Source organism: Heliconius melpomene, chromosome 15, assembly GCF_056956725.1.
Source record: "Heliconius melpomene rosina isolate 202511_hmr_F chromosome 15, ASM5695672v1, whole genome shotgun sequence".
In the NCBI taxonomy this organism is placed as follows: domain Eukaryota; kingdom Metazoa; phylum Arthropoda; class Insecta; order Lepidoptera; family Nymphalidae; genus Heliconius; species Heliconius melpomene.
The window spans coordinates 5,309,954-5,335,898 of NC_140403.1; the positions used below are offsets into that span (position 1 = coordinate 5,309,954).

At 34.8% G+C, this 25,945-nt stretch overlaps 1 protein-coding gene across 1 annotated transcript in view; it reads left to right on the plus strand.

Moving 5' to 3' along the window:
- Positions 1-25,945, plus strand: part of LOC146531448 (uncharacterized) — a 116,876-nt gene that overhangs the window by 26,579 nt on the left and 64,352 nt on the right. Inside the window, exon 2 of the mRNA XM_085198016.1 lies at positions 4,735-5,355. Within this exon, the coding sequence (XP_085054142.1) occupies positions 4,769-5,355 (587 nt within the window). The 5' untranslated portion in view covers positions 4,735-4,768. The remainder of the gene's footprint in view (positions 1-4,734; positions 5,356-25,945) is intronic.

A 25,945-nucleotide genomic window follows, 5' to 3' on the forward strand; every position in this document is an offset into this window, starting at 1 on the left:
TTTACGTTTCTTAATATTTCTTTTCTACAAAAATAAAAAGAAAAATATGGCCCCAAACGTGAATTAGAATGAAAGTTATCCGCGGAACCTACCGCAATGCGTGATATAACAGTATCCGTGTTTGTAAACTAGTGGGAGGTGCTGGCGCCGCGCGGCCTTGGAGAAAGTATATTTAATATCTCGGGTTTCACCCACTTCACTGCTGCGATCCTACTGCTAACCTATAGCTAACCTTTACGACTTTTTATATGTATTTATGACATATTGTTTTTTACTTCTAGCATATTATGATACGAGGCATGTTTAATTTATGTAAAAAAAACATCACTATATTATGTTTTCTATGTCAAAATGGGTATCCTAGAGTTTTAAAATTATATAAAACTCTTTGAGGCCAGTTGTGTTGGGGCACAAGTGTGTAACTATAAACGCGACTCAAGCGCGACACTCAAGGAATTGGAATATATAATATTTTCATCTTTTATCGAGGCAAAGAGCGGCGTTGAGTTTCGCCACTCAGCACGCAGTGCCAGAATCCATAGGAAGACGGGAAGTGGAGTGGCTTAACAGGCTTTGCTTAACCCGCTGTGTGCGGGATTAAGCGTGAAGCTGAAATTGAAATATACAACTTTATAAAGTAACCCAAAAAAACACATTTCGTGATAAATTTCCAAAGTACCTATCTGCACTAGCCACAAATATCTTTATCTAGGTGCTACCTTACTTTAGGTTAACTTTAGTGGCATAAATCTTCATTCTTCTAAAATGTTGGGTTAAAAGCTGTGTTAATACTCGCTGCATGACTTGCTATATGAGTTACTGGAGTACAGACTACAAAATAACAACTTATATTTTCACTCTAGTAAAAATGTTGTAAAAACGCGCGACTCTTTATTTTTTAATGATACATAATTTAATGTTACGTTACTATCATGCTCTCTAAGGTCATCATCATCATCATCATCATCATCATCATCAACAGCCATCTTTTGTCCACTGCTGGACATAGGCCTTCCCCAATTCTCGCCACCACTCTCGATCCTCTAAGATCAAAATTATGTTATTACAATTTTATCATCCTATATCTTATAAAACAAAGTCGCTTTTTGTGTCTGTCTGTTGTTTCTAACTCTTCTTCTTCTAAACCACCCAACGGATTTGGATGCGGTTTTCACCATTAGGTCGAGTATTTCTCAGGGAAGTTTATTATTTTTACATTCTTATGTAAATTAACATAAATACGATAAATGTGTATAAAGTCCTTACCGCTGAGACACTTTGGCGCATGCGCTGCTTTAATGGTAAGTACTACATGACAAAAATGTACTGGAGTATTGTTCCTCTTAATAAGATCTACAAAAAAGTCCGCGATAGCATATTCGTATCCTTTAAGAATAACGCGTAGTGATCATTTTTCTGTCTAAAAATAATAATTTCAATATATTTTTTATTGTGAGGGATATTTTTCCATAATGGTATTAATCCTTATCCTTTAAAATACTTTATTAATTTTCTACGTTAAACGAAGATAAAATTTGCTTTTTACAATATTTCGAAATTGCGAATAGTTTTACAGAAAAACACATTTAGTTGTTGACACATCACGCCGTTCACACATCAACTGTATCGAGTCAAGTTTCACTTATCCCTTACTCTCAGCATATAAATAAGTATATTAGTTACGTTGGCCATTTAATGTAGATCAAAACTGTCTTTTCTGTTTTTCATTTTAATAAGTACTTTAGAAGTTGTTACAATATCAAAAAATCCTTGCTGCGAAACGCGCCTCGCGACGTTATGCTTATACAAGCGAGTCCGCCGCGCCCGCCTGCCTTACACGCATCGGTGGTTCAGTGGTAGAATGCTCGCCTGCCACGCGGGCAGCCCGGGTTCAATTCCCGGCCAATGCATTCTATTTAATTTTCGTCACAGGCAGCCACGTAGTGCTTGCTTTTCATCAGGGACAGAATACCCTCTTCAGCATTAACCACAAGCTCGAAAAAAAAAAACCCGCCTGCCTTTATAGCAACGAAGATTTAGATGCGTTTGCACGTATTGGATAATTCGAGTTGAATGTATTATTTAATGTCATTTAACTATCTAAAAATAGTAATTTAAATATATTTTAATAAGTACTTGAAAAGATTAGTAGCACAGATTTAAAATTACGGTACCTACTAAAAAATCCTTGCTGTGTAAAACAATTGGAAAATCCTTATTGAAACTACGAAAATGCGGGTTGCATTAGGGTTTAATTAATTTTCACATTATCTTATGTGCTTTGCAATCATACATTATATGAATAGTCCAGTAGAAAAAGCGGGCGAAGCCGCAATAGGGTCGCTAGTTATCATATAAGATTAAAATCATAATTAATTATCTATGCTAGCTATTTTCTAAGTTTCATTGGGAAAGTAGGAAAAATTAGTTCTACGCAACTTTTATAAGCATACAGCGATAAATGACTTATAATTTTATCATATAAAACTTTTATGTCGGCTTACCTCTATCGGCAATATCGAGAGAAATCAGTTCAGTTATAATTATATAATCAGGTTTATAAAATACACTGAAATAAGTAGACATCGTTGTGACGAAGCAGCAAAGGCGTGTGACTGTAACGCGATGGTTGTGGATTCAATTCCCACTCCAGGGAACCAAACTGGCTTTTATACGAAGGCACGGCGTGAAGTTCCTCCACTCAATATGCAGCGGAAAGTGGGTAACGGAGTGTCTTAACACAAGGTTCCCTCTGCCTACCCTGCTAAAATCGGGATACTACGTGAAGAGGAAAAAAAGGAATAAGTAAAAGAGAACGCAAAATGCCTTAAAAGAAATCGTAAAGGCAAGTGGCTAACAAAAGATTAGACGGCACAGTTACAGTATGAGAGTTAAGTCGAGCGATTTCAAGAGTTACGTAATGAAAGAAAGTACTCAACCGAAACACGATACAAAGTATTTGGAAGGTTTTTGTTTAACAACTTAATATTATGTACAGTTTCGTTTTATTATATTATAAATTACTAGCGGACGCGCGCAGCTTCGCCTGCTTATTTGCACCCTTAGGGATGAATTCTAACAAACCATGAAACACGTGTTCAATTAAATATTTTTAAGAGCCGATTTAAAGATTTTTCCATACAAACTTTCAACCCCTATTTCATCCCTTTCAGTTAAAATTTTTCAAAATCCCTTCTTAATGGATGTCCAGATTACGAAAGTAAACATCTGTCCAAATGTCACGTTTCTACGCACAGCGGTTACGGCTGTGCGTGCGTCTTACCTCAGTCAGTGAGGACAAGTCCTTTTATATATATAGATATTCATTAATATACAAACGTATGTACATATTAATTATTATATATATATATCACTGTTACATTATACACACCGTTAATTCAATTATGAAAAATGAAACTATTTATTATGTGATATTAAAGAACTATGATGCATAGAGAATTTTTTTAGGTTTTCGAAAATTCAAATATAAATAATTAAGAATCAAGACTCACTGTAGGTAGGTTAGGTTAGGTTAGTTTTTTTAGCCCTTAACGCCCTAAAGACCTGGTCGTAGTCCACAACGGCAGATAGATATGTTCTTCTCGTCATCTCGTTGGACATGGTCAACGCTTATAATAGTCTGCCATTTGAGACGCTAAGAGGGGCACTCCGGTACCATGGGGTACCATGACTATCTCCAGGATAACCGGCTTACCTAACCTGCACTTAATAAACGCCTAATCTGTAGCTCCGTTGGCTTCCATCCTGGAAAACGTCCAAGATGGCAACTTGCGTCGCAATTCTAATAAGTACGTTTGATAGTAAGCAAGCATACTTAATAGAATTTCGACGTGATAAGAACGTATGGCCGGCACCAAGACCACTAGGTCTTGTTGCTTGGTGTTGATGCTTGGACGGTTTCCAAGAAGCACGAGTTTGAATACCGTAACGTTAACATAAAAAAATATATCTAATATTGTCATGCATATTGCATATACGTGAAATAAGTGAAAGCTTAACAGAATATATTTTAGCTTAACAGAATACATTACATTACAACAAAGCTGAACGATGGATCTTCTTTTTGATAAGTATTAAAGCTCTTTATTGTAATCACTTCAATACATTAGGTCTATTTAAAAACCTAGATCCAAAACTACAAGAATGCATTTAAGTAAATGCATTCTTGAATTTCTACGGAAAACTATGTAAACACCGGACGTTGATGTACATACTGACTGCAAGTAATTATATTACTAGAACTAGAGTAATCTATCTTCAAAGTTTCAAGCAACGGTATACAAAGTATTTAGTTAGTAAGGTTTGTTTAAGTATTGCTAGAAAAAATATGTAATTTCTTTACCGCTAATATTACGTAGATATATTACTTACTTAAATTTCTCGTTTCTGTTGATGGATTGGCTGTCGGTTTCGTTTTGGATGATGGAAGTAGAATCGGCGAAGTTTAGACGTCGTAAAATATTTTATTTATTATTTCTTATTTATCCTTGAGGAGTATAGGGTCAATTGGTTGGTTGGTTGGTTTTGTCATGAGGTAGGCCTCATGACAAAACCACCACCATTGACCCTATAATATGGAGTTTCCCGTAAGCGATAAGAAAACTGTTCTGTAGGAACGTCTTCGAATATATAGGGAGAAGGTAATATTGTGGCCCCCTTTGATATTATAAATCACGCTTAATAAAAACTTAATTTCCTAATGTTATTGTGTAGGTAAAGGCGGTGGCGGGTGGCGGGCGGCAGCGAGATGAGCGCGCCGCTGTCCGCGGCCGAGGCGCTCTCCTCTTTGTTATGGCAGCCCTACGACTGCCGCTCGCCGCCGCTGGCGCGCTCGCGGACCGAGGGCGCGCTCGCGCGGGCGGGGGGCGCGGCGCACACGCTCCAGTCGCCAAGCGGCGGTCGTCATGCGCGCGCGTCGTCCCGCGCCACCTCTCCCCGCCACGATATGCGGCTGCCCGTGCCGGCGCCGGACTCGGTCTCAGTGCGCGTCCCCGGCGAGCCGAGCCCTACCCGCGAGTGTAATGTGAACATAGTGCAGGTGCGCGACGCGCCCGAGCCCACGCGCAGTGCCCGTGCCGTCCCGAGTGTCGCGACCGCGGAGTGCCAGACGGAGGAGCCGCGGCGGCGGCGGACGCGGCGCGCCAGGGCTCCCAACGCGCCCGAGGCCGCGCCGCCGCCGCCCTACAGCACGCTGCCGCCGCCCGTGCACGCGCTGCCCTTACCCGTGCCCGTGCAGGTCGCGGTGCCCGTGCCGGTGCCGGTGCCGCCGCCCGCGCCTGTCGTCTCGCCGCATCCTCCTGCGCATCGCTTCCCGTTTCAACCTATACCCCTCAGGTACGACCACTTATACTTGACGTTTAAAAAAATATCACTTCTTTGTTTATGTATTATTCTCAATTTTAGTTTGCGATAAAGAAAGTTGAGTCATTATCATTAACGCCCATACAAAACGGTCACTTATCTTTCTCTAAGTGATGCCCACACAAAACAAAAGAAAGGATGCCTTTTAAGTAAATACAATAACAATAGGGTATAAATGTTTTGCCATTTATGGTGCGGTTTACAGTATCTAAGTAGAATATCGTAGTTTAGTCGGTCATGTTAACACTAGAGTATTTGTAGAAGAGCAAGTTCGCTCACATATTTACTAGAAATTTACAAGATTTAAATATATAACTTCCACTTAATTGGGTACGAACGCTCGTTGAAATCTTTTACTTTCAAAAATAACTTTTTGTCTAACTCAAAGCAAACGACGAACAACGGTACCAAAATATTAATTTCGTAATATAACAACATAAATGATGTAAAAGTACGTCGTTACATTAGTCACATATTATATTTGCAAAGCAAAATGTAACTAACGAACTTGGCGACATTATGAATTCAAGCAGCAAACAGAAAGTCTTGGTGAAAACGGGAGCAAAACCCGCACCGACCTTGGCTTGGCTATGAAAGCTGCCAAATATTTTTCCATTCAAAATGCGTTCGATGTAATTTGTGAAATGTATGCAAACGACTACTCCTTAAAAACCCTGTCTCAGAATATCATTGGTAGGTAAATTCAAATATATATAAAAGTGTAATTTTTGGTGTTATTAACTTATTTTATTATTATTTAAAGGTTTTCGTATTTCTGACACATTTGGTTATAACCCCACTGTAACCTTTTTTAATTTAACGGTATATCCCGCACATAGCAGGGTAGGCAGAGGGAATTTGAAAATGTTCCCATTATAAGACTTCCGTTCCCCACTTCCGCATGTTGAATGGTGGAACTCAACACCGCGCTACCTCATTACAAGAGAAAAGCAATGAAAATAATAAATGTTTCTTTTTCTGGAGTGGGAATCGAATCCCCCACCTGTCACGTTTACAGTTACACTTTGTAATCGGTTCATAAAAACTCTAATAATTAAGTAGTTATTACGTTTGACATATTCTTTATTGATTGATTCTACGGTTAGTCTTGTCGAGTCGTTAATGAACGACCTTGCTATGTATTATTGTCTAATATATGAATTTACAGAACAAGGCCATTCAACAGATGTTTTTTTTTTAAATTATGATAAATATTTATTACATACTAATTACCTATTATATTATAACATCCACTATTAGGCACTAATATAACATCAGTATTTAATAATGGAGTAGGTTCCCTATACCTTCCTTTACTATCCCTTTGCTATGTGCGGAATACAGCGGGAAGCTAAAAAAAATTACTAAAAATCCGCATAGAAAGTTGAAAGATGTAATACTGCTTTTTAAAAGTACAATCTAATATTATTTAGTAAAATGAAAGAACAAATTTTCATAACCCACACAATGTAACTGGTTTAGTGCGGTGATAATGAAGTGAACGGTTGTGGTCGGGACTGGTTTCCGACCACATGGTGGAAAGCGGCTCCTTAGAAGCTAAATGCATTAAGTTTTTTTTTTGTTTTTGATTAAGTTACACGTTAAGTTTAATAATTTTTTAATTTTGTTATTTTTAAGAAAGAAATTAACTGATTTTAACAGGTTTTTAGGTTAATTCGAGTGTATATATAATATAATAATATCGGGGGCAAAGCGCGGCGTTGAGTTCCGTAAACTCTAGAATTCGACAGAAAGGGGCGAACGGAGTGTCATAACACTAGCTTCCCTCTGCCCTGATATGTGCGGGATACAGTGTAAAGCTCATTTTTTTATTTGATCATACATAATTTAAAAAAAAAACAAGATACCTAAGAAGTACCTACCATATACCTATATAATAGTAATTAACCAATAATAAATTATAATCAAGTACAATTAAAAGTTAAACTTCCATATTGATCTAAATAAGTGCGTGTGAACAGAGACATGCGTGTGCAAGTTTTTACTCTCGACTTTATCGAGCCTCGGGTGTACGTGGAAAGTGGTGCGACCTTTTTCCGTCTTACTTCCAACATATGTGAGGCTTCTATGAACTTTAGTTTACACGTCAAACTAAGCCTGTCTTAAATACACTAATAGTGCTTTAAAACAATATAATAAAACATTAAATCTTAATTGAAGCTTGCCAAAATTCAATAGTGAAAACTGCATTTTAATCGGTTAAGCCGTTTCTGAGATTAGCATGAACAAACGCACGGACAAACAAACAAAAATTTTTGTTTCGCTCGCGAGTTTCAATTAAAGTGGAAAAAAAAATACAAAATTGTTTCAAGTCTGAAAGAGTGAAGAGTATAGTTCCTGTAATGTGGAAAAAACGAGAAGCTGTTCTAATTTTTTATCTTTAATTATTTATAAAAAACGTATACATTTTATAAACATAAATATATGGCTGCCTACTTACTGTACTATTGGATTGTTTATCTAGAAAACAGTGTGCCTCTTCTACGTTCCACAAATGATGATCCGTGTAGGTCGGTCTGTGACACAGAAATTATTAACAAGTACGTATACGGCGTTCTGTGTGTGTATGTGTGAAATATATTTAATATATATAGTTTTATTTAAAAATGCCATTTTTTACTTCTAAATTTACCTAATGGATTCTGTTAATTTTAAAAATATAAATAAGTATTTTTATTTTTTATTCATCTATAGATGTTAGTGGAGAAAGAGAACTTAGGAATATGGTCTCCAACTTTGACATATTAAAAATCATTCGTGTTTGGTTGTGGAGCTCTTGCCACAGTTCGTTTAAGTATGTTTTATCTTCATATACATAAATCTATATTTCCTAGTTAGATTAGAGGTTGTGGCGCAGTGGCACAAGCGTGTGACTATAACCGCATTAGGTCGTCAGTTAGATTCCTACTCGAACCAATGAAATATTTAATATTTTCATTTCATTGCTCTGGCAACGATGTAAAATACGGCGTTAAGTTCCGCCATTGAACACGTAATGCTTCTAGGGAATGGAGTGTCTAAATACTAGGTTCCCAGATTCCCTCTACCTGTCCTACTACAAAAACAAAGTTAGATTTCAACCCAAAACCAACGTTACACTATTTCAACTGTACTACACCGTCTTCTATTTAATATGAAAATAATAATGAACCTTATCACCTTATCGAGTATATTTATTTGTAGTTAAGTTAGAATAGTTCGAGTTAAGGCCAGTAGTGACGCAGGAGCACAATGCCTTTAGAATTTGGCGGAAAGTGAGGAACAGAGTGTCCTAACACTAGGTTCTCTGTGCCTATCATGCTGTGTGCGGGATATACCATTAAATTTCAAGTAACGTAATAATACGTGAGCACCCAAAGTGATTATAATAATGACTTTTGTGTCGCAAGAAGCGCTGGCGGGGCGTAGTAACTCTCTGTTAACCTAGAAGCGTTTTGTCGGTCAATATCGTTATTTTGCGTAATATTTGATGCATATTCTATGTTATGTACAAATTAAATTTAAGTTATATATAAGTACTAGCGGCCCGCCCGCGGCTTCGCCTGCGTGAACTACGTTAGTATTAATTTCTGTCTCCATGAGTACCTACGTCCTATAAGTGACGTTCATGTAAAATTTGAGACTCCTAGCATTTGTAGTAATAAAGTTTCATACAAACTTGCAACCCCAAAAACAACCCCTTAGAAGTCAAATATTGCAAATTCCCGTCTTCGAGCACCTACGCTCCTATAAATAACTCCTATGCAAAATTTGAGATTTCTAGCACTGGTAGTTTCTGAGATTTCGTGATGAGTGAGTGACCTTTCGATTTTATATATATAGATTATTTATTTAATTATCTAATAAAGTTTTTTACATTGCCCTATAATTTTTACGATAGTACAAAAAATAAAATTTTAAAAGTATTAATAAAAATGTATAGCAAACACCAATTTATTTACTTTCTTCACCGGTACATTGACACGAAATATACTGAAATAACTCATTATAGGAACCGGATATGGTAATAATATTTTCCTTAACAAGGCAGCTTGTTATTTCGTAAACGAATATACAAATTTTTTTATTGAGTGGCGCACGGAGTGACTGTAACGCGAAGGTTTTAGGTTCGATCCCCACTCGGTGGAATGAATTATTATTTATGATCATTTTTATTTCTCCGCTCTGGCAACCTACTTTGTCTCCCTCTGTCTACCCTGCTATATCCGGGATACAGCGTGAAGCTGACTAATTTAAATTTACCTGTAATGTCCCAATAAATTTGATTTAGTCGTTTTGGAGCGCCAATCTCCAGTTTATTTATCGGGATCGTCATTCCATGCGCTTCTATTCCAAGACTACACTTCCTTGAATGTTAAACGTACAAATATACTCACACCTCACTGCTTCTGGCCCTCAGCCAACATCCTAATGGCCGGCTCCAGCGCCAAAGCCACCAGAAAATCTTCTTTATCGAAAACTAAACTTGTATTTAATATATTATGGACTTATGTTAAATATGGCTTCGTGGTTTGTTATACGGTTATTGCTTTGTGTATTCTTAATAATACACTATAATCTGATTTGTTAGCTTTGTAGAATATTCATATTAAAATATTGCATATATTTTTTTATTAATCTTGCGCAAACTGTTTTTGTAATCTCCATATAATAGCTGTGATTGAAGAGAAAAAATAATAAAAAAAATGTTGTTTTTAAAACTTCGTCTGTTTGTTCGCGCGTTTGTGCACGCTTATCGCAGGAATGACTCAACCAATTTGAATGCAGTATCAATATTATATATGTTTGCCAAAACGACATCTCTTAATATTTAGATTTAAAACCGGTTCATGAAAAAAATATATATAATTTAAAGTATTTTATTTGACAAAATTGCAAAAAAGATAGTTCTACAAAATTAAATAAAAATAATTCAGATCACTAAATAAATAAATTTGTAGAACAACCGGGCGAAGCCGCAAACATGAAATTATAAATATTCCTCTAAGAAATGTGAAGTGAGAGTTCAGAACCATCTGGTTCGTCCAGAGAATCGTAAATAGTAACACGCTAATAATAGACATAAAAGATTAATTCGATATAATTAACATATTATATACGGAAAAGCATTATAGAAATTATTTTCCTATATAACAACTAACCGCATAGTTGATCTTATTTAATATTAAAAAAATCAGCTTCGCGCTGTACAACAGGGTAGGCAGAGGGAACCAAGTGTTAAGACACTCCGTTCTCCACTTTTCGCCGAATTCTGGAGGAATTTCTATACATCATAATATAATGTTTTATATTCTGTATCGCGGTTCGGCTACAACAAGATGGCGCCATTCGTAATTTGAAGGCAATTAGGTACAACTGCACTGATCCTCGGGACCTGGCAATCCAATTTACCATTGTCTGACTGTCCACGGCACAAACGGCGACTCTTAAAACTACTTCGTAATGCTTCGCCTAATAGCTTGTATTGGGTTTGATTTATCAACGACGGAAGTTAAACATTAAAGGAGCTTCTAAGGGTATTTTTTACGAGTTTTGGCAATTTAAAGGTATTGACTAATTTTGTATCCCGCACACGGAATTTACTGTTTCCCCATTTTTCCATTTTCCATCGAATTCTGGACACATTTGGGCTGATGTTAAGTGGCGAAAGTCAACGCCGCAGTTTGCCTCGACCCCAGGGTAAAGAAGGTGTTGAATCCCACCATTCAACATACAATGCCTATAGAATTCAGTGGAAAATCGGATACGGAGTGTCTTAACACTAAGTTCCCTGTGCCTAGGATACTGTGTGCATGGTAAAACGAGAAGCTGATTTAATATCTTTTTTTTACTTAGAACAGAATATTTTTTCTCAATTCATAAATTCACAAAGGGTACCGTTTAAGTTAAAAGTGTTTTAGTGTAAGTCTAGCTTAATGCTCCTTACTTTGGAGCATTATGATAAGTGAGCGTTGCTTATAAAATATTCTCTATGATAATAGTGTGCGACACGCACTAGAAAATTTACTATTAGCCAGTTTGAAAAAAAATATCTTCGTGTTGCCCTAGACATGCAATACCAACATTATATATATGAAAACAAAAGGGATGGTCGTTCTTCTTGAAAACTTTCATTTGTTATTGGTGGTGGTACTTGGGTTAAATGTCCATAGAGATAATCGTTACAGCATTAGTCGGAGAGAGGAGTGTCTGATATTTAAATATTTGTGGATTTATGAGTAATTGTACTTTTTATAGACTGACATTTGATCTAGCAATTTAAGATTTGTACTAGATGAAGTATTTCTCAAACAATAATATTATGGACTACGTATTAATATTTGTTACTAAGTACCACGCGATTCCACACGCAATGCCTCCAGGTTTCGGCGGAAAGTGGGTAACGGCAGTGTTTTGATAGGAACGTCTTGTCCTAACACTAGGTTCCCAGATTGCCTTTGCCTAACCTGCTTTATGCGAGATATAGCGGGAACCTAAAAGTTGTACTTATTGCCCTTCTTTAAAGTTAGCATTTAAATTAGTAATCCGCTCGGAATCAACGAACTCAAAGGTTTTGTTAAATAAGTAACTTAGATAACAACCGAAAGTGTTAAAAATAATTGTGTAACAACCATTGCTTGACTGAATAATACCAAAACCGTTGCAAGAATAAGTACGTATATATATTACGCAACCTTACATGTACTAACCATTTACTCGTCAGAACTTACGCAATCAATGTATCGCTTTGTTCGTACTGTATAACAATACGTTTTAAATTCTATGTAGAGATATTTTTAATTTATCTATTAAAAATAACGAGGCCAGTCGTGGCGCAGCGGCTGAAGTGAGTAATAGTGAGTTCGATTCCCACTCGAAGAAATTAAATATTTGTTTACATTTATATTTTCTTCGCTCTGGCGGCGAGGCTCAACACGCACTGCCTACAGAATTCACCGAAAAACCTCCGTCCGTCCCACCGTCTAGCCTGCAGTGTGCGGGATACTGCGTGAAGCTATTACGAGTATATCTCTGTCATTAGAAAGGCTAACAACTAAAACGTGAATAACGGTTAATTTGCAGCTAGTAACATAGAACATTTAATTTTACAGTTACTGTAGTACAGACTTGTAAAATGATTGTCATCTGTGGTTTTGTTTAGGCTTAAAGGCGTAAAACATAATAAAAATCTATAAAGTTTTATATTATTTAGGCTTTATTATAAGAATAAATAGGGGGGCAGGGGCACAAGTGTGTGACTGTAATCGCGACATTGTGGGTTCGATTCCCACTCGAAGTAATCAAATATTTAATATTTTCATTTCGTCGTTGTTATTCTATAGTGCCACCATTTTGTTTCAATGCATAAAACTGATACTATTATTGTCAAAATATATAGAAAAATACTATATTTTCTATATATTTAATAATTATGTAAATGTTAGTCGTTCAAGACGGTAAAGCAAGCCCGCAATTATGTCTCTAAGTTACTAGAATTTTAAATAGTCTTAATTTTAAGTAGTCTACTTTAGTATACACAAGTCAAATATGACGAAACATATTTTATGATGTTTCTTTTATTTAAGTACATCACGATTTTGATATTCTCGGGCACATTCGATAAAGTTTGCTTTGTCTATTGTATTACAATTTTTATAATTTTGATACATTGTCTTTAAAAATACAAGTTAATCTTATTGAAGTATGTACTTACTAATTATTTCTTTGAAAAACTTTTTAGGCGTCCATTTCAAAAAAAAAATCAGCTTCACGCTATATCCCGCACATAGTAGAGCAGGCAGAGGAAACCTAGTGTAAAGTCACTCTGTTCCCCACTTTCTGCCAGATTCTGGAGGCATTGCGTGTTGAGTGGCAGTACTCAACGTCGCGCTTTGCCTCGACACCAGAGCGAAGAAATGGAAATATAAATGTAAATAAATAATTCACTTCCTCGAGTGGGGATCGAACCCACCACCGTCGTGTTACAGTCACCCTTGTGCCGCTGCGCCCCAATGGGTCTATTTCAAGCATTAAGAAAAGAGAATGCCCCTTCATAAAGTAATAGCAATATCCGTATAAAATTTTCCTTTAGTTGACAACACTAGGTGCTATACCTGCTAGGAAAAAAGCTGCTTGATATTTAGATCTGTGACCTCGTTGTGATCACCGAGCGAGCACTTTACATTGAAGTATATGTATAAACAAATCTATCACTTAATAAATACGGCTATAAAGTTTAAATTTCTGTACAAATGCCCACTACGTCTATAGGCCACCACCTCGTACCGATTACATTTCGTCGTGCAATTTGTATCTATTATGAAATGCATATTTAGTTTTTGCACTTGCAATTCTAATAAACTATTGTTTGGACATACGTTTTAGTTGCTAGAAATTTGTTATTCATGTAACAGTCTTTATATGTTTACTAGCGGACGCGCGCAGCTTCGCCTGCGTATTTAGGGGTGAATTCTAATAAACCATGAAACATGTATTCGATGAAATATTTTTAAGAGTCTAAATTTCAAATTTTATTAAAATCGGTGGCGATTTAAAGATTTTTCCATACAAACTTTCAACCCCTTATTTGCACCCTTAGGGGGTGAATTCTAGAAAACCATGAAACACATGTTTAATAAAATATTTTTAAGAGTCTAAATATCAAATTTTATAAAAATCGGTGGCGATTTAAGAATTTTTCCATACAAACTTTCAACCCCTTATTTGCACCCTTAGGGGGTGAATTCTAGAAAACCATGAAACACATGTTCAATTAAATATTTTTAAGAGTCTATATATCAATTTTTATAAAAATCGATGGCGATTTAAGAATTTCTCCATACAAACTTTCAACCCCTTATTTGCACCCTTAGGGGGTGAATTCTAGAAAACGATGAAATACGTGTTCAATTAAATACTGTTAAAAATCTAAATTCCAAATTTTATAAATATCGGTGCTGATTTAATTTTTTTTCCATACAAACTTTCAACCCTTATGTCACCCCTTTAGTGTTAAGCTTTTTCAAAATCCCGTCTTAGTGGATGTCCAGATTATAAAAGTAAACATTTGTCCGAATTCCACGTTTCTACGCACAGCGGTTACGGCTGTGCGTGCGTCTTACCTCAGTCAGTGAGGACAAGTCCTTTTATATATATAGATAATTGTTATAATTAATTAAAATTAAATGTAACCTAGAAGCCTGGTCTCGTTTCATTTTTTTTATTTTCGCAACTTTAATATAAACCTATTAGCCCAAGATCTCAGCATCAAAATCTATTAATCCTCAAAATTTCAGCTTTCCTAAAATGACATAGGTCTGGGGGCCCTGGGATCTCAGTCTATTACATATAGGTCACAAACACCAAGAAGTGTAACTAACCTCAAACTTTTATATGCATTTAAAATGTATTTCTTGCCATTAACGCAACGAATAATTAATTAATTTAATTTATCTGCTGCAACAATACAGTGCGGCGTTGAGTTCCACAAAATGAAGCTTTAAATGATAATCTAATGTAAAAATGCTACAACCAGATACAAAAGTAAATCACAAGAAGTAATTTAGAAAGGTATTTGAAAAATAAGAAAAAAAGCCAACAAACGTAGTAACAGAACATTTAAACGTGAGTGAGATCGATACAGACATGGTATTTGTATAAAGCATTTCTATTGAGTCGTTGCAAATAAATCGTAAACGGTAGACGTTCGTATTTCATACAAACTGTAGCTCAAAAGAGATTACTTCGTATGGCTTAAATAAAACAAAAATCGGTATTCGGTGTACTTAGTACGGCAGCTCGTATAATGTTGTGTTTTTACATTGTTGTTGTTGTTTTTGTACTTAAAGATACTTGTTTAAAGAGCTCTGTTGTGATATGTTTTTATTTGCAACAATGGGTTTTGTTGTTTTGTGTTTTAGATAATTATGTTAATTTAGCACAAATTTGATTTTTGTCGGTTTAATAAAATTAAAGTTACAAATACATACGAATAGGTAATTAGGCGCAGGCCGTTCGTGGATCCCAAATAAACCCAATCATAATTAAAACTATTTAAATAATAAAAATTACACTTATTTACTTAAAACTTAAATTAACTTCGTTGTTCCTTTTATTATATCGCAGCGGGTATCACCTCATCTGCAGGACAAAGGTGGTGCAAAGCATATGACAAAAAATTTATATATTTTTTTAATGTTGCTAATTTTATTGTCATTTTTACTGAATAACAAATGGAAAACTGGGTGTTATTGTAGATACTCTTGTTTGTATGTTCAGTTTAAAAGTGACAAAACAATTTCCAGCACATACCAAGAAGTTTGTTTGATGATGATGGTCATTCTGCTGGCTTTACGACGTATCATATTATGTTGGTGTGAACATCTCTTCATATATCCCAGTACCAAATGATATAGAGACGTGGCAATAATTTGGGTTAACAAACCTCTATCATAATTCATTGCATAGTGAGAGAGATGGCTCGAGAGTCAGGAAATCAAGGAGCCGTTTCAATAATTTATATGTTCACTGTTCATTGTGCTTTGCAGTCCATTGTTTACAAATATGGGAATATTCTGGAAATTAAATTGAAAGGATTATTTGAGCTGTATCCCGCTTATAGCAATGTAGGCAGAGGGAGCTTAGTGTTAAAACACTCTGTTCCCTATTTTTCGGTGAACTTTTTCGGGGTATTAAGTGTTGACTGGCAGAACTTAGCGCCGCACTTGGTATTGCTAGGATTTTTTATTTGCTAGGATTCCTAGAACGAAGAAATAAAAATATTAATAAATAATAATTCATTCCCCAGAGTGGGAATCGAACCCACAACGTTTGCCTTAATTGTTACTACATATTAACACCATTAATAGAGTATCTCTTAATATAGTTTAATATAAATTGGTTCAGTCATTTTATATTAAAAATTTCACAATATTAAACTTTTCTTCTTCAGTTAAAGCCGCCAGCGCGAACCACATTGACATAATTGTTTGTCTCGATGCGATGGTCGGTAATAATACGATTTGCCTCACAGATGCGGCTTTTATTATACTTAATAGTTATTGTGTACTACGCTACAATACTATACTACTTTACAGGTAGGTAACCTACCCAGAACATAAAGAAGTTTATAACTTTGGAATATTATGGTAAGCTATTCTAGTAGTTTATGTGGAAATTTGCAAATGGTTATATATATATATTTTTTTGTGAAAAATTGATTATATGAAATAATTATTATTTTCTAGCTTCATACTGTATCTCGCATATAGTAGTGTGGGTAGAGGGATATTCCGTAACCACTAAGGAACTCTTGTTTCCTACTTTCTGCTAAATTCTGGTGGCATAACGTGATGAGTGGCGGAGCTGAACGTCGCGATTTCTGCCTCCTTACCAGAGCGAGGAAATGAAAATATTAAATATATTCGAGTAGGAATCGCGAATACAGTCGCACATTTGAGCCTTGTGAAAAATATAATCTCATATTAAATAACTGTACCCAGTGCTTGTGAAACTAAACACGCATTCACAGCAACCCCCCATTCCCATAGAGTATTGTGTCGCTTGATTTATGTTCATAATTATTATTTGTGGGGGAAGAAGAGTTATCTAAATGCTATGTCGGGATTACAAATTACCGCGATTGTTTTCTATTCAATTCTGAACGATACATTTATTTAGTAGACTAATTTCTGAGGCAGTTACCATTAACAGCCCTTAAACAATAAATTCTTGTTTTTAAAATATTAATATTATAATTTAAGCATAATGTATTTTTTGTGCCAATTTCTCATAAATCTATTTTCTCAATAGCACAATAATTAAAAATCCAACCAAATTATTAGTTACGCAGTTTTCATTAGAAAATAAAAAAAACTAAAATAAAATATAGGAACCTTTAACGACTTGAATATGATATGAGGCTATCCAGTCATTACACGAACAAACACTCAAATATAATTGGCATTAAAAACGTGGCCCTTATATTTTTCCATTCCATAGGTATATGGTTTAGAAAAATATATTTCAAAAAAGCGATATGAAAGAAATGAATTACCGCATCATTAGTGATGAGTGGGGTAATAAACCGTGGACTCTATATCGATTGCTACTTACCGCAAGCCGTTCGAAATTAATTAACTTTTGTGGATTTTAAATGTTCAAGTAGGTATATTGAAGTTCAAAATTCAATTAACCAGTCGTTTTCTATGAGAATCCAAATTAATGTTGTGATTTGAATGATAATGTTAATTTGGGATGTTAACTTTGGAATTTTATGATGTTTTCGTTTCTAAGTTAATGTTTGAGAGAATATTGCATTATTTTTAGGTTCACGCTGTATCCTGCGTATAAGGTAACTAGGTTCCCTCTGCAAGGTAGGCAGAGGGAACCTAGTGTTAAGACTCTCCGTTGAGTGACAGAACTCAACGCCTCGTTTTGCCTCGACACCAGAGCGAAGAAATAACAATATTAGATATTTCATTTTCTCGAGTGAGGATCGAACGCACCAATCCCGGTTTTGTCGTTATTAGATATCCTATCCTATATCTTATAAAACAAAGTCGCTTTTCGTGTCTGTCTGTTGTTTCTAACTCTTCTTCTTCTAAACCACCCAACGGATTTAGATGCGGTTTTCACCATTAAGTCGAGTATTTTTCATAGAAGGTTTATATATAGTTTATTATTTGTACATTCTCATGTAAATTAACATAAATACGATAAATGTGTATAAAGTCCTACCCGTTGAGACACTTTCGCGCATGCGCTGCTTTAATGGTACGTACTACATGAAAAAAATGTACTGGAGTATTGTTCCTCTTAATAAAATCTACAAAAAAGTCCGCGAGAGCATATTCGTATCTTTTAAGAATAACGTGTAGTGATCATTTTTCTGTCTAAAAATAATAATTTCAATATATTTTTTATTGTGAGGGATATTTTTCCATAATGGTATTAATCCTTATCCTTTAAAATACTTTATAAATTTTCTATGTTAAACGAAGATAAAATTTGCTTTTTACACTATTTCGAAATTGCGAATAGTTTTAGAGAAAAACGCATTTAATTGTTGACACATCACGCCGTTGACACATCAGCTGTATGTTACTCAAGTTTCACTTATCCCTTACTCTCAGTATATAAATAAGTACATTACTTACGTTGGCCATTTAATGTCGACCAAAACTGTCTTTTACTGTTTTTCATTTTAATAAGTACTTTAGAAGTTGGTACAATATCAAAAAATCCTTGCTGCGAAACGGCTCGCCACTCGCCATGCGTCCGCCGCGCCCGCCTGCCTTACACGCATCGGTGGTTCAGTGGTAGAATGCTTGCCTGCCACGCGGGCGGCCCGGGTTCGATTCCCGGCCGATGCATTCTATTTAATTTTCCTCACAGGCAGCCACGTAGTGCTTGCTTTTCATCAGGGACAGAATACCCTCTTCAGCATTAACCACAAGCTCGAAAAAAAAAAACCCGCCTGTCTCTATAATAACGAAGATTTAGATGCGTTTGCACGTATTGGATAATTGGAGTTGAATGTATTATTTCAGCGCGATATATTTGGTTTCATATTTTTTGTAGTAGTTATTAGTAGGTAGGTTTTTGTTTATAATTTCTTCAGTTTAAAAATAGTCATTTAACTATCTAAAAATAGTCATTTAAATATATTTTAATAAGTACATACTTGAAAAGATTAGTAGCACAGATTTTAAATTACGGTACCTACTAAAAAATCCTTGCTGTGTAAAACAATTGGAAAATCCTTATTGAAATTACGAAAATGCGGGTTGCATTAGGGTTTAATTAATTTTCACATTATCTTAAGTGCTTTGCAAACATACATTATATGAATAATCCAGTAGTAAAAGCGGGCGAAGCCGCAAGAGGGTCGCTAGTATATATATAAAAAATAAAAATATTTTCACAATAAATATTTATATAAAAATATTTTTAATATTTACAGTAAGAAAAGATTAAAATAAAATTAAATTTCCAACACCAAAAGCTTTTACATATCTACGCCATTTTCGCCTATTTTATTATATATATATATTTTTAGTCAAAAATTTAATAGCCACAGCTTTTTGGAGCCGCAAGTTTATCCTATCAATAAATATTTATGACAGGCTTTCCGTTTAGATGATATTGAAAAATTATTTTTCATTTTGTTACGAAAAAAGTCTTTTATTTTGAATCTATCTATCTATCCACATATCAGGCTAGGCAGAGAGAACATGGAAACCTGGTGTTAAAACACTCCATTCCTCACTATCCGCTGAATTTTTAAGTCATCGTGTATTGAATGACGGAACTTAACACCGAAATTTCCTTTTATGAAACGAAACGTAAAAGCGTTTATAAAACGTTTTATATTGAAAAGTTATTTAGGTGAATTCATCACAGTCTGTGTATTAGGTATGCTTACGGTACTTCAACTTTGCAATTGCTTCAATAGATTCTAATGGGGTAGACAGCTCTCTATATGAATGAAAATGTAATGAATACATTTTTATTAGGGATGTTTTTTTATTTCTAATTTAAAATTATTTCAAAATACTCAAATATAAGACAAAATATATATGATACCATATAATTTTCGAGGCATGACGTGTTGACTGGCGGAACTTAACGCCGCGGTATGATTTGCTACCAGAGATACATTTCCCCAAGCGGGATTCGAACCCACACCCATCGCGTTTACACGCTTATTAATATTATTATTATAACTTACACTTTGTAGAAGTAGCTTTAAACTTGATTTAGTTAAATGTCGAACATTTACAGATAAATCTGGTTCTATTCAAATGTAATCGATAGTTCCGTAAAGTTTTGTGAGTTCTGGACTATTGTTTCCAATTGATGCCAGGACGATTTGAGCTTTAACATTTATTAGATACAATTTATTGAAGGATTCATATAAATACGTAAAATATTTAGTAAAAATAGTATTTTTAAATGTTACACTTTTTATTATTATTAAAAGTATTATAAAATTCGACAATAAGATAAGTATTTATCAATTGTTAATTCAAGACAGACATTTTTTTATTTCATATTTCAACGTTCTCCTATATCTTCTTCAGCTACATGTTATATCCTGCATAAAGTAGACAGAAGAAAACAGAATATAGTGTTAAGACACACCGTTGACTGGCGGAACTTAACGCCGCGCTTTTGCCTTGGTACTAGAACGAAACAATTCAAATAATAATAAATAATAATAGATACTCTCTCCAAGTAGGAATCGAACACACAACCGTCACTTGCGACTTCATCGTTCAACATTATTTAAAATATCAAAATCACGCGAAATACTGTTTCTTAGCCCGTACACTGTGTACCGAGCAACAAGCACTAGAAAGTAGCTTGCCTTTGCCATTCTTCATTCAACCACGAACAGGTAATGACTAGCGTGACCATTCTTTGTGTGACTCAAAATGGGATTCGGCTTTTTTATTTGGCAATTTTGATTATTTTTAACTATTGTATTAAAAAAAGAAATCTGTTTCGTGCTGTATTCTGCAAACAGCAGGGTAGGCAGAGGGAATTTAGTGTTAAAACATTCCGTTCCCCACGTTCCACCGATTTTTTCAAGGCATTGCATATTAATTGGCGTAATTCAACGCCAGACTTAATTAAAATGGCATTGAACTTTCTCAAGTTTAGCAAAGACGGGACAGTTGAACGTCTCCGTCATGTTTCGAGACACCAGGAAATACAAGCTTAGAACGGGACGATTCCATTCAAAACGGGACATCTGGTCACGCTAACCATGACTCGCTTAAGCCACACATTTAGATACAATTCACAATACTCACGCACACATCCACCTGGTGATTCGAAGTCGCTGTTCAGGTCGCCTCGACGCATCTTTTTTCACAAACAGGTTCCCGTACCCAACGGGTGACTCAGAGCGGGGTGTTTTGTAAGTATTACAGAATTGGTTTCGTTACTATTATACTGGGCCGTTCAATTGATCGTTGTTGCATCTATTTCTATAGTATATTTTTTTCTATTTTATTTTGTAGAGTTATAGGGATATTTAATAATGAGGATAATTTAGTATGTACAGTTCGTTGGGCCTATTGTACTGAAATCTTTATTTTTTTATGTTATTAGTTCAAAGCTAATTTCATGTTTTGGAATAGTTAGATTATAATTTTAAATAGATTTTATACTGCATAAATAATTTATGTTTCGAAATGTGATTTTAATCTTTTAAATAATTGATGTAATTGCAAATGTAATAAAATTAAACTTATTAAAATGTAATAATTAAAATATCATTTTAATAAAATTATGATAGCACAAGCAATTAATCATTGCAATAAATAATTTGAAAATTACAAATGTAAACCGAGATTATGACTTTCATACATAATACAATAATTCAATTATTATCATTTATGTTTTACCTTACTAACATTTTATTACTGTTTCATATATAATATGAGCTATATAGAGTATAAAGGCGACAAAAGATGACCCACTGATAAGAAAATAAAAAGGTTTTCTGATCATATAAAAGGAATTGATTTATTGTGTTGAAAACACGTGTGCGTAAACGTAGCAGCAAAGGTATTTGGTTTAAAAGGGGTTCTACCTGCTCCTGGAGTCCTCAAAAGTTGTAATACAACAATCGTAATCGTTGGGGCCAGTCATGGCGCAAGTTTGTGACTGTAAACGCGATAGGATAGCGATTGTGGATTCGATTCCCCACTAAAGGAAATTTAATGTTTTTTTAAATTTATATTATCATTTCTTGGCTCTAGTGTCGAGGTAAAGCGCTGTAAGTTCCGTTAGTTAACACGTAATGCTTTCGGAATTCAGCGGAAAATGGGGAAAGGAGAGTTTTTAGTTTTTAGATATACTAGGGATACAGCGTGAATTCGATTACGTCAATCGTTTTCATTGCGTGTTAATTATCGAAATGCCTTTGTCTCGACACCAGAACCAAGAGATAAAAGTATAAAATATTTTATTTCCTCGAATGGGAATCGAAGTCACAACCTATTACGTTTACATTCACACGCTTGTACCCCTGCGCAAAGACTGGTCTCCATTAATTAAATAACAAATGATATTACATAAATATTCTAACAATTTTTATATTTCCAGTTAGTTTATTCATATTATAGATGTCATTTAAAATATTCTAAATCAGTTTTGTATCTATAGAAGAGTCCTAAAATATGATATTTTTCCTCGGGCTATAGAAAATAGCTCTACCTGCTATTTATAATGCAGTTACAATACAATCGTTATAATGGTGGATGCTTTTTATTATTATACGATAGATGCTGGTCTTGAGGTGATTGTGAGAGAATCGTTGGGGGGATCTCGACAAAGGAACCTTGACACACCTGTTTTACAATATTTCTAATGCTTGATAGATAAAAGCGGCAAATATATATACATTTTTCATATTTATTAAGAAAACGTTTAAAAATTTGAAACGTAGCCGGATTTGAACCTGTGCTTCTTAGAAATTGTCCAAGTCTTCAAGAATTCGTCAAGAGGCGGAGGTTCAAATCCTATTACGTTCAATTTTTCATAAGTTTTCTTAAAATCAGTATTTTTGTTACCAATGGGTGGAACGAAAATTAAAAATGTTAAAAATACATGTATCGTTATAGATAAAAAAAATTGTAACGCAACTCGTTTTTTATCTTCGTATAAGGCCTAAAGAAAAAACTAATATATATTTACTAAAGGGACACGATGACCTAATTCTTTAGTTATTAATAAAATTGATAGTTCAGTACTATAAATGTCGTAAACGGGTTCCGATATCGAGTTTTTATTCGATAAATGGACGTAGAGGGAGACAGATGTAAGAAACACCATATGATCCGTGGGAAACGATGGCAACAAAATTTCTGTCCTTCCTTTCGCTTACTTTTAATATTTGTATACAGTTATATTAGGTAGACTAGCGGCCCGCCCGCGGCTTTGCCTGCGTGAACTAATTATTAATTTCTAAGTATTGTCTCCATGAGTACCTACGTCCTATAAGTGACGTCCATGCAAAATTTGAGATTCCTCGCATTTGTAGTAACGAAGTTTCATACAAACTTTCAACCCCAAAAACAACCCCTTAGAAGACGAATATTGCAAATCCCCGTCTTAGCGAGCACCTACGTCCTATAAATAACTCGTATGCAAAATTTGAGAAACCTAGCACATGTAGTTTCTGAGATTTCGTGATGAGTGAGTGACCTTTCGGTTTTACATATATTAGATACGTAATTCCCTCAAAATATATTTTGTTTTTCCAAATGTCATTATATTCTATTCAAATATATACAATCTACTATACCTTGCTAAAAATTTTAGTATGGAAAAAAATGTGTGTATTATATATAAAAAGTCATTACATCTAAATTATTCCTAAAATTGATGTAAAAAAAAGAACCAAAATTATACCGTTGTCTTAATTAAATTAATTGTAATATAAATAATAAGTTATTCATACATATGTTATGTAAATACTTTTTAGAATATTTCATAATACTACAAATAAATTCGGTTCAGAATGCGTAACGAGCACGCGTGCCTAACGGTAGAACGTTTCGTGATATACACGTACTATGATATGTAAAAGTTTCTATTATGTCGATTACAGCCTAATATATTTTTTCCGCATCCCGCATATAGAAGGGTGGGCAGAGGGAACCTAGTGTTAAGACACTCTGTTCCTAACATTCCGCCGCATTTTCGATTTTTTACCAAAGTTCTTCTTTACAAGTCGGGAAAAATCGAATTGAAATCAACAATTTTCATTAGAAATATTATACATTTATTAACATTCCTCGTAAAACAAAATACTAGTTGAGTAGAAATTTACTACAAAAATTAAACTCCGTTACAGTGGATTACAATCGAATTAAAATAAACTAAAGAATAATTAAGGACAGAAGGTAATAGTAAATTCTAGTAGACAATTTGAGCAAAAGTTTTAATGGTGGTTGGTATCGTTGTGCGGCGATCCGTCAAGTCTGATAGCTACGAGTGGAGACTGGCTCCCAAACTATTCGTCGTATTTTGCATTGTCGTTGCACTTTTGCATGCATTTTAATAGATTTAATATTTCATTTCTATGAAAATGTTACAACAAAAATAAGTCTACTGGCTGTATGGATTTCTTTGTGTATTCGAAATCAGTCAAGTACGTGAATTATAAATTATTATTTGTTAAAATAAAATTAACGGCGTTGAACTCCGCCGTTCGAAAATCGTGGGGAAAACGGGGAACGAAGTGTATTAATAGAAACCGAATGTATTTACACTAGGTTCCCAGATTCCTTCTGCCTACTACTAAAATGCTTTAGGATAGACCAAAATCTTGATGACCAGAGCCATGTTTTTAAGATCTAAAGTCTTAGCTTTATATAATAGTATCGAGTGCCATCAATCCGTCCGCTCACCCGCATTCGACGTCCCTCAGTCAACGAACTCTTACATAGTATTTACGCTCGCAGTAGTCATCGTTGTGCGCTTAATTCGTTTTACTTACATTTGTAATTACGACGGCAGTAAACGGATCCAAATTAAAACATTTAAACTTTTAACGTGAACTATTTGCTCTTATATTTTACAGTCGATTCAACTTGACCAATACTAGAAAGAAACAAATAATATTATGCTTATACAGGTCTTTTATAGTTAATAGAGAAATTAAAGTTAAATTTAACTGTTAAAGTCAAAGATCAAAGTTAAATGTCTCCAGTGCGTCTATGTTTTCGCATCGGAATGCCTCAAATACTACGCTAAAGACTGTCGATCGCTCAGTTTCCGATTTTATATCGAGCTTCTCCGTTACGCCATCACAAATAGCTTGGAAGTCTTCCCCAGCGTGAGATATCTATCGTGAGAAAATAAAGAAGAATGCCGATACAAAAATTCAGAAGCATTACTAAAAGTGAGAGCATTCAATCACATTAAGGTTGAACTCACGAAATCTTTCTCACAAATTTACTAAAATTGCTGGCTTCGTCAAAAGAATTCCAATGCTATAAGTAGACCTTTAGGGCGTTCAGTCTGTAATTTAGACTTGTTTGTTGATTGGCCAGATTGATGGGCCTTGTTTATTTTATTTGTTAGTGAAAATTGTACATGTATTTTCTAACTTCATTATAAGTATTGATTTCAATATAAACTTAATGAAATAAAGAGGCCATTCGTGGCCCAGGAGCATAGTCTGACTATGAAAGCAACAGGTTATTGGTTCCATTCCCATTCAAGGAAATAGAATATTTTATGTTTTCATTTCTTCATTCCGTAATATTTCTCGTCATTCTGCCCCTCATCACGCAAAACCTTTAGAATTCGGAGGAAAATGGATGGGAATGGAGTGTCTTAACACTAGATACCCTTAGCCTATCCTGCTGTTTGCGGGATACAGCGTGATGTTAAAATAAAAAAAAACCCACAAGTATCCAGTATTGTTGTTCTACGGTGTGGTTAGGTAATTACAATTGGGCGCTAATTTCGCGATTTTCAATCTGGCAATTAACGTGTAATATGAATGCTGATTGATAATTACCTGCATCTGAAAATTTGG